General features: G+C 42.8%; 1 protein-coding gene across 2 annotated transcripts; it reads left to right on the top strand.

Moving 5' to 3' along the window:
* The first annotated feature begins 4,851 nt into the window (after nt 1-4,851).
* Nucleotides 4,852-16,063, top strand: LOC308361459 (follistatin-related protein 1-like). Of its 2 annotated transcripts, none has more exons than XM_080833815.1 (11): nt 4,852-4,908; nt 4,995-5,048; nt 11,098-11,199; nt 11,615-11,744; nt 12,414-12,446; nt 12,565-12,695; nt 13,572-13,690; nt 14,124-14,236; nt 14,396-14,506; nt 14,610-14,713; nt 15,014-16,063. In XM_080833815.1, the coding sequence occupies exons 2-11, from the start codon at nt 4,995-4,997 to the stop codon at nt 15,056-15,058; spliced, it is 942 nt and encodes a 313-aa protein (XP_080689941.1). In that variant the 5' UTR covers nt 4,852-4,908; the 3' UTR covers nt 15,059-16,063. The 2 variants fall into 2 exon arrangements, with proteins under 2 accessions (XP_080689941.1, XP_080689942.1); XM_080833816.1 differs by having other exon boundaries at nt 14,613-14,713.
* The last annotated feature ends 1,065 nt before the right edge of the window (nt 16,064-17,128 follow it).

The following is a 17,128-nucleotide window of genomic DNA, read 5'->3' on the forward strand; positions in this document are numbered from 1 at the left end:
TTCAATGTCTCTTGTCGAATAATCTCACATGTTTATGGTGGTATGTGTTTAAAAGTTTTAACTTAGGCTATGTGTAATGTTCCTAACTTATATATTATTATTTCACCTTAATGTTCTTGAGATTCGTTTCTGGCATGTAATTATACAGAGTCAGGCTTACTCTGATAACAGTCATTAAAAGTCGTTAACAGTCGTTAAGCAACTTGGGCCATGGTTGCCACTAGTAGGGATCGAACCTGTGACTTTCAGGTTTTTTAAATCAGTGAAGCAGTGACGGGGTGCCTCCCCTGGCGGGGCAGGGGGGGGGGGGGGGGGTTGTTTTCAATCCAGGTCAATTCAATTAACATAACAAAACCTAGGCCTGGTCAAGGGAAGGGGTGGGGGGGCTTTCACACCAATGTGGGCTTCTACGGCAATACACAGGGTCGAATACTGTCGTAAATCCCACATTTCATGCAGTGTTGAAAATGCAACACTGATTAGCATTGCAACAATGGAAATTGATTTATGGTACTTATTCAGACTTGTCTAAAAAACTGACGCATGCTGCTCAACACGAACGTGCACTCACAACATGTGTGTGTGTGTGTGTGTGTGTGTGTGTGTGTGTGTTTGTGTGTGTGTAGTAAACTTAGTAACTTCCCCTATACCACAAAGACCACATGGCCACATATGTGCGCGTCTGTTTCTGTGTGTACTCAGGAACTGAGGGTGTGAATAAACATTTCCTTTGACACGGTGACTCAGTGAGATGAGCATTGCTGAAGATCTCAGGTCAGTAAGCTTTTCGGAGAGGAAAGGTAATCTTTTTATCTTCAAACAAAGGCTTCTCCGTTTACCTATTCTGCCTGGTCCTTTTAACTGTCCCCTGTCACACTTTCTGTGTTTAGTTTTTTTTTTTTTTGCTGTTCTCTGTTTTCATTTATTTATTTATTTAACTAAGTGAAAGAGAGGAGAGTGGGTCTCCTATCGACTTACTGTATGGTTTTAATGTGTAGCTAGCTACCTGCAAAGACAGAGGTTTTAAACATAAATCACAAAACGATAAAAACATTTATTGAAATGCTTTTTGAACAAGGCTGCTGCTCAACTGTTAAATGAAAGACTAAACTGGACAAGTAGCAAACGGTTTGGCGTCCCATTGGTGTTGTGGTGGTAGTGTAGTGGTGATGGGAATCCTCTGAAAAATCTTCGTCTGATATCATACCCAGGGTCTCTCCTGCAGACATGTATACAACACAGAACCAGGATGAAGGTGAGTCCAACCCGGATCGGAACTACAGTATTTGTATGAGAACAACGAGTAGTGTGCTTAGACACAAACACACATGCTTGACACACACAAACACACACACACACGCTAAGACACACACAAACACATATGTTGTGTATGTATGTAAAACAACTGTTTTAAGAAAAGGCTGTTCCCAAGTAAATTTGCAGTAACTAGTTTGTCTTGATAAAAAGTGGGGCTGTGTGATGTGATGTTGGCCATAATATAGTATTTTCTTTCTGTATTTTATACATTTCATCTTTTGACTTAGGTGAGGTTTTCATGATGTGATTTACTCAAGTTCAGTCTGTATTTTGGATGGATGGATTTTGGAAAAAAAATTGTATTTGTACTATTACATTTTATAGAAATGCACAATTTCACAATCTCCTCAACACAGAAGTCCACATAAAATAATAATGAGCATTTCCTTCTTCCAGTGAGGGTATTTCCATGCAGTTGAATTGTCTGCTTTAGCAGCTTCTCAGACTAGTGTTGATTGTGGGTGTGATCAGTGAGAAGTTGAACAGTGCAAGACACAGGGGTGCATCACATGTGCAGGTTTCATAGAACACAGCATGTACACTTATCACTTGCATTTGTTTTCTGTGATTGGATGTGTCGGTACCAAGGACCCTATCAGTGTGCTAGATGATTGTGTTTAATTTGTCTGCTAGTGGACAATGTTTGTTTGGGGTTTGTAAAAGGAGTTTGTCTGTTATTTTTATTTGTCCATGCATGTGTTGTCAATGGTAAGTTATGGTTAAGGCTATTTCTCATTATACTGTGTTGACACATGTTTACACACAGTAGTTCAGAGCAAACCCTTGTCTCTGCAATTCATGCAATTTTTCTGAGTGGAGCTTCTTCTTCTTCTTCTGAGCCCAAACTGACTCTTCTCCGCCATCAGAAAAGCAAATAGGAACTTACTTAGTTGTTTTTCTACCCACAAACACCGCAGGTTGCCAACTGGCTGAACTCTGCACAACTTTCTGTGGGTTTCTAATGGTTAGTTGACTCCACCACAGGCACGAGAGGAGACCAACCTATCAGGTCATGGGGATGGGTGGTATTTCTGGCTGCCATTGCTGTGGTCGTCACCACTGTTCTTTTATACTATATCATCCTTGAACTTTGCAAATTCAGGGCAAACAGGTGATTTGATTCCATTTCCCCTTTCTGTCGGGATACTTCATGAGAGGGAAAGTTCATTGTTTACTGAGGATGAACAGGGTATGATTCAAATCATGCACATTTCTTATTTACAGGACAGCCCAAGCTGCACCAGAGGACGAGACTCATACCCAAGCTTCACCAGAGGACGAGACACACACCCATGCTGCACCAGAGGACGAGCGGTATTTCACTTAAACTGGAATTCATGTTTATCTACTTTAGTTTATTGCTATTAACACAACCTATCATTGAAATATTATGATCTTTAATTGTATCATCAAACACCATATCATGTACCATATTCACATTGTCATAGTACTAATAAAAATGATCATCTCTTTGCATCCACAAATGACAAGCTAACGGTTTAATGGTAACTGTAAACAACAAAACGCTATTGTTGACCAGGACTGAGGGCACTCTTGATTAATTCAGAGAAGTGTAAATTCATACTGTGTAATGAATCTATGTGGGATGTAATGAATCTATTTTCTGGTGCTGTTTGTTAATTAACAGTTTATAAAATGGTCTTGTTCTTTCAGGAGTTGGTGAGGAGAGTGAACAAGAAACAAGAAAGGGGTCACAGGTACCTGGAGAAAAGGAACTCTCTGTACGACACAACATACATATTCTGGAACACAAACCCTAAACCCAACCATAACTCAGACCTTCAATGTTACCCTATCTCCGAGGCATAGACAGCAGCAACACCGCAGCCGAGACATGTACTTGAAGTGGCTCCAAATAGCCTGACTTGGCTCTTTGGATGTTTCTTTATATGACAAAGATTTTATTTCATGTCATTTTCCCATCATGTCAACCTTTTTTCCTATATTGTAATAAAATTTCATCAAACCAACTTCACGTCCTCTTTTGTCAATATCTGTTTTATCTGTTCTATCTATCTATAGCAGGGCTTACATAGGATTTATTGGCATGACTGAAACCCTGAGCTCATTGACAGAAATTCCATTTCACTGTTGGGGGGAACAATAAACAGAAAAATCTCTCACGAGCAATTGCTCAGGGGAAAACAAAAGATGCCTTCAAGAACATAACGCTTAAAATAAGTACAGTTTTAAAAGCTGCAGAAATACTGAAAAGAGTTAACCAAAATATTCTTTAAAAATATATTATCGTTTCTCCAAACAAATTATGGACAATTGTGCCACCAAATATAAAGCAACTTAAATAATTCATTTTAAACTTATTTCAACACATTGGAATTTTGGGTAGACCTCCTGCCTCCAAAGACATTCATGGAGACGCTGCTGCCCCCAATGGAGGCCGCGTTGACGCACAAGATTCACCCGCGAGGTAACAGAGCGACAGGATGCAGGTCTGGTTACAACTGTAAAGGTGTTTGACACATCTGCTGTTTACAGTGAACATTTGCAAAAAAGCTAAATGTCAGCCATCACTAAGCAACAAACAATCGTACCGGGCTTATATGTGTAGGGGTAAGATCCGGGATAGCATATAGTGGACCAACACACTGTGAGGGGGGATGGAATCTATAACATTTTGCATTTTTAATTTTCACAAGTACTTTCAGTAGCCTACGCATTATTTTATTATCTAAAATGATACGGTTAGGTATATATTGAGGGGGACACTACTCAGGAAGGAGGTGTCCTCCTGACCGCCTATGCCATGAGCTGCCATTTACGGTAACAATCCTCTTTCCAGATGTGTCAGTTGTCCATCTCATTTTAAAATCCAACAGGGGGCACTGTTTTACACGCGACAAAGTGTGACAGATGACTGGCCATTTACTTTGTGCGAAAGACTAGAACGGACATAGGAGGCCTGCACATTGTCACGGGGTTTACTAGGTTCTCCGTTGGTGTCAAATATAACCATGTGTAAGTGAAATGTAACTCATTTAGGGTTAAGTTTGCCGCTGCAGTGTTGATATAAATTATTCTGTTATGAACATGTGACTGACAACCATGAAATTATATAGGCCTAGCGCATAAATGTGATTGTTAGGCTATGTTCACCTTGTACAAACCACACTTGGACATACTGGTATTTTGTAGCAGATAAGACTGCACTGTCAGAAAGACTGATATCAAGAATGGCGCCTCAACGGTTTAACTTAAAACCCTTAAAAGTTGCAAACTCCAAGCACCAACCTTAATGAAGGGTCCGCAACTGTAATGTCTTCTAATGTTCGATTATTAACTATAACACAGTAGCAAACAGTTCGGGGGAAAATGTGGTTGGGACATAAAGTAGACATGTAGTAATCTTTGTAAACTACAGAGCTAACGTGAAAACAATATTGGAGTTAATCAGGATTCCCATCGTATGCGTCACAGGCAGAGGGAGGGGTATCTTCGGAGAGCTCAAATTTCTCATCTAACGTTATTCTCACCTCTTTCACCCTTTCGCTTGGGCGCTTCTCTCTCCATCTATTCTCGATCGCCATCTGGTAGTCGTCGCTCTCCTACAAGGTAGCTACTTGACTTCAGCTCTACTTTTCGTGAGTAACGTTGCTACTTAAAAAAAAACCTATAATATAATTCTGTTTTTTACACAGATGCTTCGCTTAGTCTCTCTCCTCCTGATTCTGTGCTCATCTTATCACGCAGAGGTAAGATCATAAACTTATGTGACACACATTACACGTATCAATAGATACTTGCGGTAATGCTTACATTTGTTGCCTAAAGTGTTACATTTAGTGCAAAAATGTTTGAAGTGTATTAGAATAAGTAATGATAGAATAATACCAATTTTCATAGTCCCGTATGTCAAACAATTGTATTTGCGTTAGAACGTGTATGCTGAAATTGTTGTAGCTGTGAAGTTCGAGAACATGTTGTAATGTATGTACGGTAATTTACTAATTTACTAGACCAGATTGGATTGGATGTCTTCATTCTCATTTACCGTTCCATCAGAACACGTCACATCTTTGACGAAGTAATGTCTTGAACTCCTGTCAGTACTAACAGTGTAGCTAACAGTGTACCAATGCTCTTCCAACAACACATAGACCCTCCTGTAAATCTACATCAATGTGATCTTATTGCAGTTTGGAGAAGTCCATTTTCTTTTGTTTCTGTTGTATAGGTGCAACCTCCCTCTCTCTCTTTCTCACTGTGTGTGTATGTATGTGTGTTTGTGTCTGTAATGAGGTAGTTGTGTGGCTAGTTGAGTCACTAGCCTGTTGACACCAGCCTCAGAACAAACAGCAATGTCACAGGCACTTGGGAAATACACACACACACACACAGAAACACCTGGAGCGCATCATTACAGGGCACACTCAAATTGAGTGTGTGTGAGTTTTTGTGCATGCAAAAAGATGTCTGTGTGTGTGTGTGTGTGTGTGTGTGTGTGTGTGTGTGTGTGTGTGAGACAGAGTGTGTTAGTCAGTCCAAGTATTTGAACAGCTGGCGACAGCTCTTTCTGGGGTTTTGGCAGCTTTCAGGTGTTGACAAACAGATCTGTGAGACAGATGTGAGGTCTTCTTCATGTGTACGCCAGAAGCTGTCAGGACCAGTCACACCATGTCAGAGCAACCCCTCTGAATGTGTGTGTGTGTGTGTGTGTGTGTGTGTGTGTGTGTGTGTGTGTGTGTGTGTGTGTGTGTGTGTGTGTGTGTGTGTGTGTGTGTGTGTGTGTGTGTGTGTGTGTGTGTGTGTCTGTGTGTGTGTGTGTGTGTGTGTGTGTGTGAGTGTAGCAGAGTTACAAAGCCTTAGTCATGCTAGTTTTGTGTTCATCTGCTGTGTGTTTGACTGTTAGGTGTCACCCCTTCATTCCTTTGACCGGTCACTCATGCTGGCTTAGTTAATGCAGATTGAGAGACAAAGTGAAGAAAAGAGAAGACAAATGCCTGCCTTGTCAGTGAAAATGGTTGTCTTGTGGCTATACTTCTGCTCTCTAATCCAAACATCTGTAAGCCATTACTTCAGGTCTTACTTCCCAGAAGTGTGTGTGTTTGTCTGCCTTTGTTTGTGTGTGTGTGTGTGTATGTGAGTAAAGAGGATTGTGTTGATGTTTGTTTCTGTGCAGTGAGAGAGTGTATGTTTGTAGGGTGAGGTGATGGGCCTTCATAGCGTGAGTCACCTAGGAGCTCCACACTGGCCCGCTAGCCTGTGTCTTATTCCGTCCCAACCTGCCTTTTCACTCCCTGGTCCACCATGGGTTCTTGAGTTGAAAAGGAAGTAGTGCTTAAAGGTGCATTTCAGTCAAGATGATACATTTTTAGCTTTTCCAGCACAATGTAACATTTGCAAAGTAATTATAGACTAGCTCACGAGTTAAAGTTCTGAATTTATATGGTTTAGGTGTGGTGTTTCATTTTGATGCTATGTACACTGAGAACAAAGAGTAGATCCTCCCAATGCACAATGCATTTCATTAAAAAAGGACAGGAAGTACATGTCTGACCCCTGCTCCTGGTGGGAGACTTTCATCCAGTGTGCTGAATGGCAGGATGGGCAGCTGGTCCCAGGCAGCACAGCTGGGTCAGTTGGGTCTACACCAGAGGCAGTGAAGGACATGGCCTCAGCACACACACGCACGCACGCACGCACGCACACACACACACACACACACACACACACACACACACACCCACACACAAACACACACACAAACACACACACACACACACACACACAGACACTGATAATTACCAAGTGTGACTGTTATTACCACTCTAGTCAGTTATTAGACACGAGGCAGGCATGTAGTTAGGTGAGCACATTCACCAAGGAGCTCCCTCAGGCAGACTTAGTGCTGTTGTGTGCATGTGTGTGTGTGTGTGCTTGCACGCTTTGAATCCAAGAGGTATTCAGGGAAAGGGAAAGGTCTGATGTACCTTTTCATCCTTGCAGTGGTGTGTATCTCAAGGGTGTTAGTGTGTGTGTGTTTGTATGCATCTGTGTGTACATATCCATGTGTGTTTATGTGTGAGTGTGTGTGTGTGTGTGTGTGTGTGTGAAAAGAGATGATTTTGTGGATTTTCTGGGTGTGCAGTGGTGTGTGTGTCCTGGCTGTGCAGTATAGGGTTGGGGATGAGGGGGGGTGGACGCTGATGGTCTCTGGTGGCAGCAGCTGGTCTCAGACGGGTCAGTGGCTGGGGTTGGGGGGTGGCTGCGGTGGGGGCTGTGCTGGTTTGGGCCATCCCTAGCCTTAAAGGCATACAATGGAGGACAGGGTAAGACCACCTGCCCCTAACGAATGTCTCATGGGAGATCGCTCTCTCTCTCTCTCACACACACACACACACACACACACACACACACACACACATATATTCAGCTGTCATCTGTCACTCTATGCTTATATGCTTTGTGGGGTTCATTTGTTGACCTACTCAGTGTGTGTGTGTGTGTGTGTGTGTGTGTGTGTGTGTGTGTGTGTCCTACACCCAGACTGCTGAGGTGCTGAGGAGCTGAGGTAGGGTAACAGGGTAGGGTTACACCTGACACACACTCACACACACACTTCCAGTGAGAGTTAGCTCTGCATTCCTGCCATTCCTCCAGCGGTCAGCAGACATGGAGTGTGTCAGCAGTCTGCTGGAGTCCCACACACACACACACACACTCACACCTTCTGTTCTTATTAGCACTCACTGATCCATGAAGGTGTGTGTGTGTGTGTGAGAGAGAGATTTTGTCAGTCATAAGGTTCCATTTAGTCATACATTTTTACGTTTTAGACAGAAGTGCATTTGGTTCAATCTTAGTTTTATAAAAGTCATATGGTATGCACTGATGCCATGCTCTCACTGCTTTTGATTACATGCACGCGTGCGTGAGTGTGTGAGTGTCTATATTTTTTAAATTGCTAGTCAGGGCACCCAATGCAAAGACTGAGCTGTGAGAATGTCTTTAATCAGCGCTCCAGCAAATAGTGGCACTCCTCCTTCTCCAGGACAACCACCTGATCATTATGGGGATTAAGGACTGTGACAGACAGTTAGATGTAGACACTAACACACACGCACGCACGCACACATCACACACACACACGCGCGCGCACACAGACACACACACACACACTCGCGCACACACACATAACACACACACGCACGCATGCATACGCACGCATGCACACACACCCGCACACACACACAGGCGCACACACACACAGGCGCACACACACACACACACACACAGAAAAACCCATGCCGTGTGGTACTAGTGTGTTGTAGATGGACTCGGCTACTGAAAAGTGAATTCACGAGGTCTGGACATATGCTCACATTCCAGGGAAAGCCCTCCAGGGATTGTTTACTTTCCCTTTCACACGTTCCATCTGTCTCTATTGCTTTATCTCCTTTCACACGGTACGTCTCCTTCGCTTGTTCACTAACATTCCCCGTCTCTCTCTCTCTTTTGGCACCTCTCCTGTCTTCTTTGTACTCACGCCATCTCCCCTCTGCTCTGGAAATATTTGAGAATGTGTGTGTGTGTGTGTGTGCATGTGTGTATCGGTGTCTGATGTTTTTTTGTATGTGTTTTTTCATGTATCCCCCCTCCGAGCTGTAGGCTGTGTCATAATTCACCACCTCTGGTGAAGGAATTCAAAGACAGACAGAAGTTAATAAGCAACCCATGTGTTTGTGTGCACGTGTGACCATGTTTGTACATGCCTGGATATGTTGGCATGTTTTTGTGTTTTGTTTGTGTTTTGAGATTTGACTGGTTTAGTGATGCAGGCCTCTCCAGGCAATTTCTTTCTCTCTCTCTCTCTTTGTCTTTCTGTCTCTCTCTCTCTCACACACACACACACACACACACACAAACACACACACACACACACACACACACACACACACACAGTCATACCAACCAACCAGCTTATCTGATAGATCACTGAGCCAGCTCTACTGTGGAACACTGATTTCGCCTCCCCCCCGGAATGCGGAATGTAGCTCATCAGAATTGAGGGGTGAGAGGTGAAGGGTCAAGGGTGAAGGGTCAGGGATGAGGACAGATGGCAGCATGTCCGTCTCTGAACCAGCTGCCGCAGGTGCTGACATGCTGTCTGCTCTGCCCCTCCAAACATGTGGTCAAACATGATGACCACAGAAAGAAAATCTGCAGACTGCCTATATAGTCATCAGTCAGTATTTCTGCAGTAATTTTTTGTAATATAGTTGTATTGTGTTAAAGTGGCATCGTTTCTATATTAATATATGCTTAATTATGAATTATGACCACAGGCCACTTTGGCTGTGGGTTTGAAAGTGTAGTTAGGTGAAGCTTTTATGGTCACGAAAAAACTAAAACTGTGTAAACAGTGTGTGTTACCATGGCGATATGGACTTCCTCAGGCTGGCCTCTCGTCTTCTTTTCCTGGACTTTTTTATTAGTCTTTTCTACTTACAACAGTAGTTAGCTATTATTAAAGCCCCAAAGGCAAGGTGTAGACACTCTTATTTGTGATGGAGCAGGGTGAGAATCTTGTAAAAAGAATCAGTGAGAGAGAGAGAGACAGAGGGAATAGATATAAAAGAATAAGAGAGAGCGGGAGTGTGTGTGTGTGTGTGTGTGTGTGTATGTGTGTTTGTGTGTGTGTGAGTGTGTGTGTGCTGTTGACTTTTCCCTATTGTTGTAAGTGAACTGCTGACTTTGTTGGTAGCCATCTGTCAAGCCAAAGGCTGGAGGACTCTGTTTCTGTCAGTGTGTGTTTGTTTCTTTCTTTCTGTCTGTATGTGTGCATGTGTGTTTGTGTGCGTGTGTGTGTGTGTGTGTGTGTGTGTGTGTGTGTGTGTGTGTGTGTGTGTGTGTGTGTGTGTGTGTGTGTGTGTGTGTGTGTGTGTGTGTGTGTGTTTGTGTGTGTGTGAGGGGCCAGTGTCTGAGGGAGTGTGTTGGATATTGTTATGCTAAGTGGAGCTGGCAGGAGGCTTTTACTGAAGGTGAAAGGTGAAGAGCTCGCTCCCATCTGGAAGACAGTGGTGCAGTCTGGTGTGTGCCTCTGTGTGTGTGTGTGTGTGTGTGTGTGTGTGTGTGTGTGTGTGTGTGTGAGAGAGAGTGTGTTTGCGTGAGTGTGTGTAAGTGTGAAAGAGGATTTAGTCTGAACAGGAAACAAAAGAGCAGCACTTCTGTTTCTGCTCCAAGTGCCATGCTGAACCAAAGTTTTGACGTAGATTCAAGTTCAAAATGTTCATCCTAAGTGTTCCAGAAGCTAAAGTGCTTGTGAGCGGTATAGAGTAGTAGAGTATAACATAGCGTAGTTATTGGTGTGGTTTTCAGAGAGTTCTTATACTGCTTTGGATAAAGGCACCTGCTGAAAAGGTAAATCTTAAAATCTTTAAAGAAGCATTGTCTTGTTTGGTTCAAAGTGCCTCCTTTCACTGTCGAGGCACAATGAAGTGGCCTTCACATTAAATGTTTTTTTTAAAGAAAACAAATTGTCTTTCAAGACTTGGTACAAAGGTTAAAAACGGTTAAAAGTCCCCCCTCATATGTTCAGTCACATCTGTCTTCTGAACTGAATGTTGTGAAGATAGCGCCATCTACTGCCAGGCATATTTAGAACATCCGCATTACACAACTGGGATCTGCTGTATGTGCTTGTAACTGGCACCTGGCATGGTGAGTTTGAATATACACTCTGTTTTGCACAACCTCATGAGATGTTTTTTTTTTTTTTTTGCTTTTGTTCTTTGTGTGTAGGAGGTGTGGAAGAAGTCACAGGTGTGTGCAAATGTATTCTGTGGTGCTGGAAGAGAGTGTACTGTCACAGAGAAGGGACAACCAACCTGTCTGTGTGTGGAGGTGAGGCAGATGTTGAGGCGCACTCACACACACACACACACACACACACACACACACACACACACACACACACACACACACACACACACACACACACACACACACACACACACACACACACACACACACACACACACAATTCGATTCAATTCAGTTCAATTAAATTAAATTAAATTTAGTTTGTTTTGCACCAAAACAATGGATTTGTTTCAAACACACACACACGCGATCATACTCACGCACCCTCACACTCAGGTATTTATTCAAGCACACATGTGGACACACAGCAGAACATCCATGATGTTAACATGCACAATAACACACATGTCTAATCTACAGGCTCAGTGTAATGTATATGAGTATAGTTGTATGTATATGTTGGGTGTACAGTAATGTATGTATGTTCTGTCTTCAGTTCTGTAAGCCAAACAAGCGGACAGTGTGTGGCAACAACGGGAAGACGTACCGCAACCACTGTGAGCTGCACAGAGACGCCTGCCTGACTGGAGTCAAGGTGCATGTGGACCATGATGGGCACTGTGAGGGTGAGCCTGCACAACACATCCACATACTATACTCACAGTGATACCCACATACTGTTCTAATATGTTCACATACTATACTCACAGACACAACTACATACTGTTCTAACACATCCACATACTATACTCACAGTCACACCCACATACTGTTCACATACTATACTCACAGACACACCCACATACTGTTCTAACACATCCACATACTATACTCACAGACACACCCACATACTGTTCTAACACATCCACATACTATACTCACAGTCACACCCACATACTGTTCTAATATGTTCACATACTATTCTCACAGTAACACCCACATACTGTTCTAATATGTTCACATACTATACTCACAGACACACCTACATACTGTTCTAATATGTTCACATACTATACTCACAGTCACACCCACATACTGTTCTAACACATCCACATACTATACTCACAGCCGCACATACTGTACCCATATTATAATCACGGTCACACCCACACACTGTTTTATTACTCAGTATGCAGGTACTCATTTGGTAACACACAACACACACTTATTTCACACACATAAAGTAGTACACTCTACTCACACACATAACTATAGGATCAAACAATGTGTTTTATACTGCTGTCTTTGGAAGGATTGTTATAACCTGAAATGGCCTGGTTCTAATTATGTTACAGAGCGGAAGACAGACAAACTTGCTACAAGCCCCAGTAAGTCTCAGTTACACGTATTAAATCCCAGCCAGTGTTTACACACACTTGTAGAAGCATCAAAGGTTGCAGCGGAGACTATTGTCCTAATCTCTGGTGTCCTGTGATGTGTGCGCAGTCGTGTGTTACCTTGGCGACCGCAACGAGCTGCGTAGCCGTGTGATCGAGTGGCTGCAGACAGAGGTGGTGCCTGGTGGCTGGTTCTCCAAAGGCTCCAACTTCACAGATGTCCTGCTCAAATACTTTGAGGTGTGTGTGTGTGTGTGTGTGTGTGTGTTTGTGTGTGTTTGTGTAGTTTCAGTGCAAATGTGTGTATGCTTGTGAGTGTATATGCGCATGAGAGAGAGAGGGCAGGGTTTCCCAAACCATTCATGGCAGGCCCCCCTTCGACAACAAATTTTGTTGCATAGTAAATAAACATTTATATTTTCTGTACTGTGAGCTATTTGAACAGCTTAACTTCAACTTTCAACTTAATTTCATCAATCATTTAAACTTAAATATTTTATCAGTTATACAGAGCTCTTGTGTAAAATGGATCAAATTAGCTAGATCAAAAACAGTTGAATGATGGTTATGTATCATTCCATTCTTTGGATCAGTTCATGTTGTTGTAGGTCTGTTGTATGTATGCTAAACAGTAGACCCTAACGATATTATGTAAGTACAAGGTAGGCTATGAACTCATAGTATGCTGTAAGAGCACTGCCATATTTAAATTGACCAGTATTTGGTGTTAAGGGTTCTTGTTTTGTTTTTTTGTCGTCAAGCCACACCCCCTTGTTGTTACTCCGCCCCCCTCCTGATGTGTATGCCCCACACTTTTGAAACCACTGCATTAGGGGAAAAGGCAATGTTTTAACCCATTAGTTTGTGCATTCATGCACATTCACACATGCCTGTGTTTGTTTGTCTCACTGTGTGTGTGTATGTGTGTGTGTGCATGGATGAGTACTGGTAGTGGTTTAGTTAAATGTTAGTGGCTGATGTTTGTGATCTAGGGACTGACGTGTCTTTCTATGGTGGCGATGTGATTGGCTAGCAGAGGCATGGGTCAGTGACCAACGTGTGTGTCATTGGCTGACCTTTCCTCTCTCCGGTCTTGTCTGTGAATCCTCCTTACAGAGCTACGATAATGGAGACTCTCAGTTGGACTCCACCGAGTTCCTCAAATTCGTCCAACACAACGAGACAGCCGTCAACGTCACCTCCTACAACAACGAGGAGAACAACCGCTTGCTCAGGTCAGACACACAGGCACACACGTATTCATAGCCCAAACTCCAAATTCCTCCTTCATTTGTGAAAATGTTTGCTGTTCCTTGTCACAGACACTTCTACATGACAAGATAGTACACTCAATCGTATAGCATTGCTCCAGAGCAGCATTCAACCAATCATAAAATGTATCATCCCGTGGCGAGCACTGCCAGTGATACTAGTGCTTTGACAAACCTGCGTTCAGGTTCTGATGTTCATTATTACCTTGATAAGGGTTTTAGATCACAGGTCACAGCTGTGCTTGTTGTGTCTGACCCTGCATGAACACCGAAGTTCAAACAGCAAAAGCAGATAGAAAGTTATTGTTCGTTTCAATGCCAATAAAGTTTGTCGATAAACTTGTGACGTTAACCCGTCTCTCGTGTGGGCTTGTCACGTCTCATGGTGCGTGTGCAGGAGCCTGTGTGTGGACGCCCTGATTGAGCTTTCTGATGAGAACGCAGACTGGAAGTTGAGCTTCAACGAGTTCCTGAACTGCCTCAAGCCAGACTTCAACCCTCCAGAGAGACGTAAGAACACACACACTGTCACACACACAGACACACAAACAGATACATACATACATACCATCGCAAGAATACAGATGCGGCACACACACTGTGATTCTCTTTACTCCTTTACCGGATCAGTTATACCTAATCTGACGGTCTCTATCTCTCTCTTTCTAGAATGTGCTCTCGAGGATGAGACTTATGAGGATGGTGCCGAGACACAGGTGGAATGCAACCGCTGCGTCTGCGCCTGTGGTAACTGGGTCTGCACAGCAGTGACCTGCGAGGGTGAGTCTACCTGCAACAGCCTCTCTTGCACCAAGTTGCTGTGTTGAGTTTTTTCCGTGATATTGTTACAACCATTAACATGGTATGTCCGTTCCCTGCACAGCAGCCTCAGATACACTCCCTGCTCTGGAGGAGACTGAGGGAACGGACCAGGAAATGACAGAAGAAGAGTGGACCAGAAGAGTGGCTGAGCTTAACAAACTTCAAGTGAGTGATAAGAAATTAAAATTAAATAATAATACAAATTTAAAATAATAATAAGATAATGAAAATAATTGCCCATCAAAGGGCCAGGCTAGGGGCTATCAGTATACATAAATATGTGGAATGTGGAATTTCCTGTAAGAACTTAACACTTAAGAGGAAGAGTAGTTCCAGTTAAAAGGAGCTATATCAATGCGCAGAAACCCATTTGATCCTAATGTTTGACTTTGATTCAATCTGATTTCGAGGTAGTATCCTAATCAGTGTTCAATCTCAATCTGCCCCGTTATCTGCCCTCCCCAGGAAACCGTGGAGACCATGAAAGTGAGCACTAAAGAAGTTGCGTGAGGAAAAAGAAGGATGAATGGCAGCAGTCAAAGGAAAGAAGGAAGGACAGCAAAAGAAAAACGTTTTTTGTTGTCCTTTGCCATTCTTGCCAGCCTGGCAGTCTGGAGGGTGAACAGCGGGTGCTGAGACAAAGAGGAATATTTAATCGGTTATTGGTTCTTTTTTTATAATGTTTAAATTGTATTGAATTTATTTCATGTGTACTTTAACATATTATTTTGTATTTTGCATTATTGTTATTATTATTATTATTATTATAAGTCTTATTATTACTTTCATGTGAGGGGAATGTGGCACATGGTACATCCTTGCAAATCAGGAGACAGATTAGCTTATTGATGTTAATTTCTTTTTTTCATATTTTGCTTTCCTTGGTGGACAGACTGGAGCAACAGTAAGAGGTTTGACATCAGACACAGAAAGAGCTGTCCTTGAAGGCAATAAAAACATGGGCTTATTGGACAGCACATACCTCTGGCTACAAGCCCCATTTAGCCCACTCCATTCATCAGCCTGCACATCAGAGCACAAATATTTAAAACTTTTCGATTTACCTGCTGTAAACACACAGCCATATAGCAGACGGAAGTTTGAGTCACCGTTGACCAGTGACCAAGGCCAGGCTTGCCCGTGCTGATAGAGATCTGATATGAAGGATGAGGTGTGAACGGGCCGATCCTGTCATTTCATATGACCAGGACACAGTACAGAATGTGTGGTATGATAAAACTCCACTAAGTCAATCCAGTGACATCCAGTCCCATACTGTTACATCACTTAGTTTCATTAGATGCGATGGATGTGGTAGCAGTCTCTCTGTGCTACTCATTGTCATAGGTATGAACACTGCCAGTGCCAGTATGTGGAGCCTATTCAGTGGTTGAACTCAGCTGGGTTAAATCCAACCAGAAAGTCAAAGATTATAATGTTCAAAAGAATTTACATCCTAAAGGGTGCTAGAGAGGGAGTAATGGGGTAACTGTAACTGACTAAACACAAAACAGCTGCTGGACAAATTGATAAATATTTAAACAGAAACATAGACTATATACTGTGTCAAACATGCATGGAAACAATGTGACATTTGTGTTACTGGTGCCAGTGCACTAGTTTACTGTGTTGTTACTTAACAAATAAACAGTTTCATACCCTACAGTGTCTGATATTGTGACCTGCATTGTACGTGTGTCTTAATAGTATTTTACAATGTAAAGATCAAAGACATTTTGTGCTAGACATGTCTCTGAATCTCACCAATTCATCTTGCATCTCAAAGTATCCTCCGAACCCTCTTTGTGCGTTCCCAATGTGCGTCAGCTCACTCATCAACCTGCAGCATCTAGACATAAGTAGCAATCAGACCACCACCATCCCCACATCGTACGTTTAACCAAACGCATGGATTCTCTGAGATGCCAACACAGACTCAAGGCCCTCTTTCTCGGTGGAAATTGGCTAACCAATATTCCTGCTGACATAGAACATTTAAGAAGGTATCGATCTTAAAAACATAACGTTGCCTTTCATTCTCAGTTCATTCAGGTAGCCGTAGGCCATTTTACACATACACATCTGTAACATCGGCATTCTGCTCTTCCGCACTGAGGCATTCTGCTAACAAAAGCAAGCTGTTTGGGTTTTCTGGAGCTGGTTTCTCCCATACAGGTTTCCCCAAAAGGTACTGGCAAGGTCAATATAGTTTTATATAATATTGGAGAGTGAATGTTGGATACTAACCTGTTTTGTTCAAAAACAGAGGGTTATAAGCTGTCTGCTTTGGTATGAGGGTGGAACCTGCAGGCATGGTCATTCAGGCTGTATGAGGGAGTGGTGTGGCTATAACGTTAGGACATGGTAAATGCCAGGGCTCTGAGAGGTATAGAGTGATATCTGGTGTTTCAAGGGTGATCAGAGCTTCCATGTGTACTGTAAACATGGGGTGTGCTGGTCTTAATGGTTCCTCCTGGTCACATGGTCAAAGTGCACCTGTCACAAGACTTCCTCTAGCTGTACACGTTTGACCTTTCACCTTGCACTGTATATCAGAAAGCAATAATTCTCAGCCATGGG

This window comes from Sprattus sprattus (assembly GCF_963457725.1).
Source record: "Sprattus sprattus genome assembly, chromosome: 3".
NCBI lineage: Eukaryota > Metazoa > Chordata > Actinopteri > Clupeiformes > Clupeidae > Sprattus > Sprattus sprattus.

What these genes read in the sequence shown, in the direction of transcription:
- LOC308361459 (XM_080833815.1), top strand. Translation starts at nt 4,995, where the DNA reads ATGCTTCGCTTAGTCTCTCTCCTCCTGATTCTGTGCTCATCTTATCAC. An exon ending in CTTCAACCCTCCAGAGAGAC is followed by an intron (nt 14,237 to 14,395) that starts GTAAGAACACAC and finishes CTCTCTTTCTAG; the next exon opens with AATGTGCTCTCGAGGATGAG. An exon ending in CACAGCAGTGACCTGCGAGG is followed by an intron (nt 14,507 to 14,609) that starts GTGAGTCTACCT and finishes TTCCCTGCACAG; the next exon opens with CAGCCTCAGATACACTCCCT.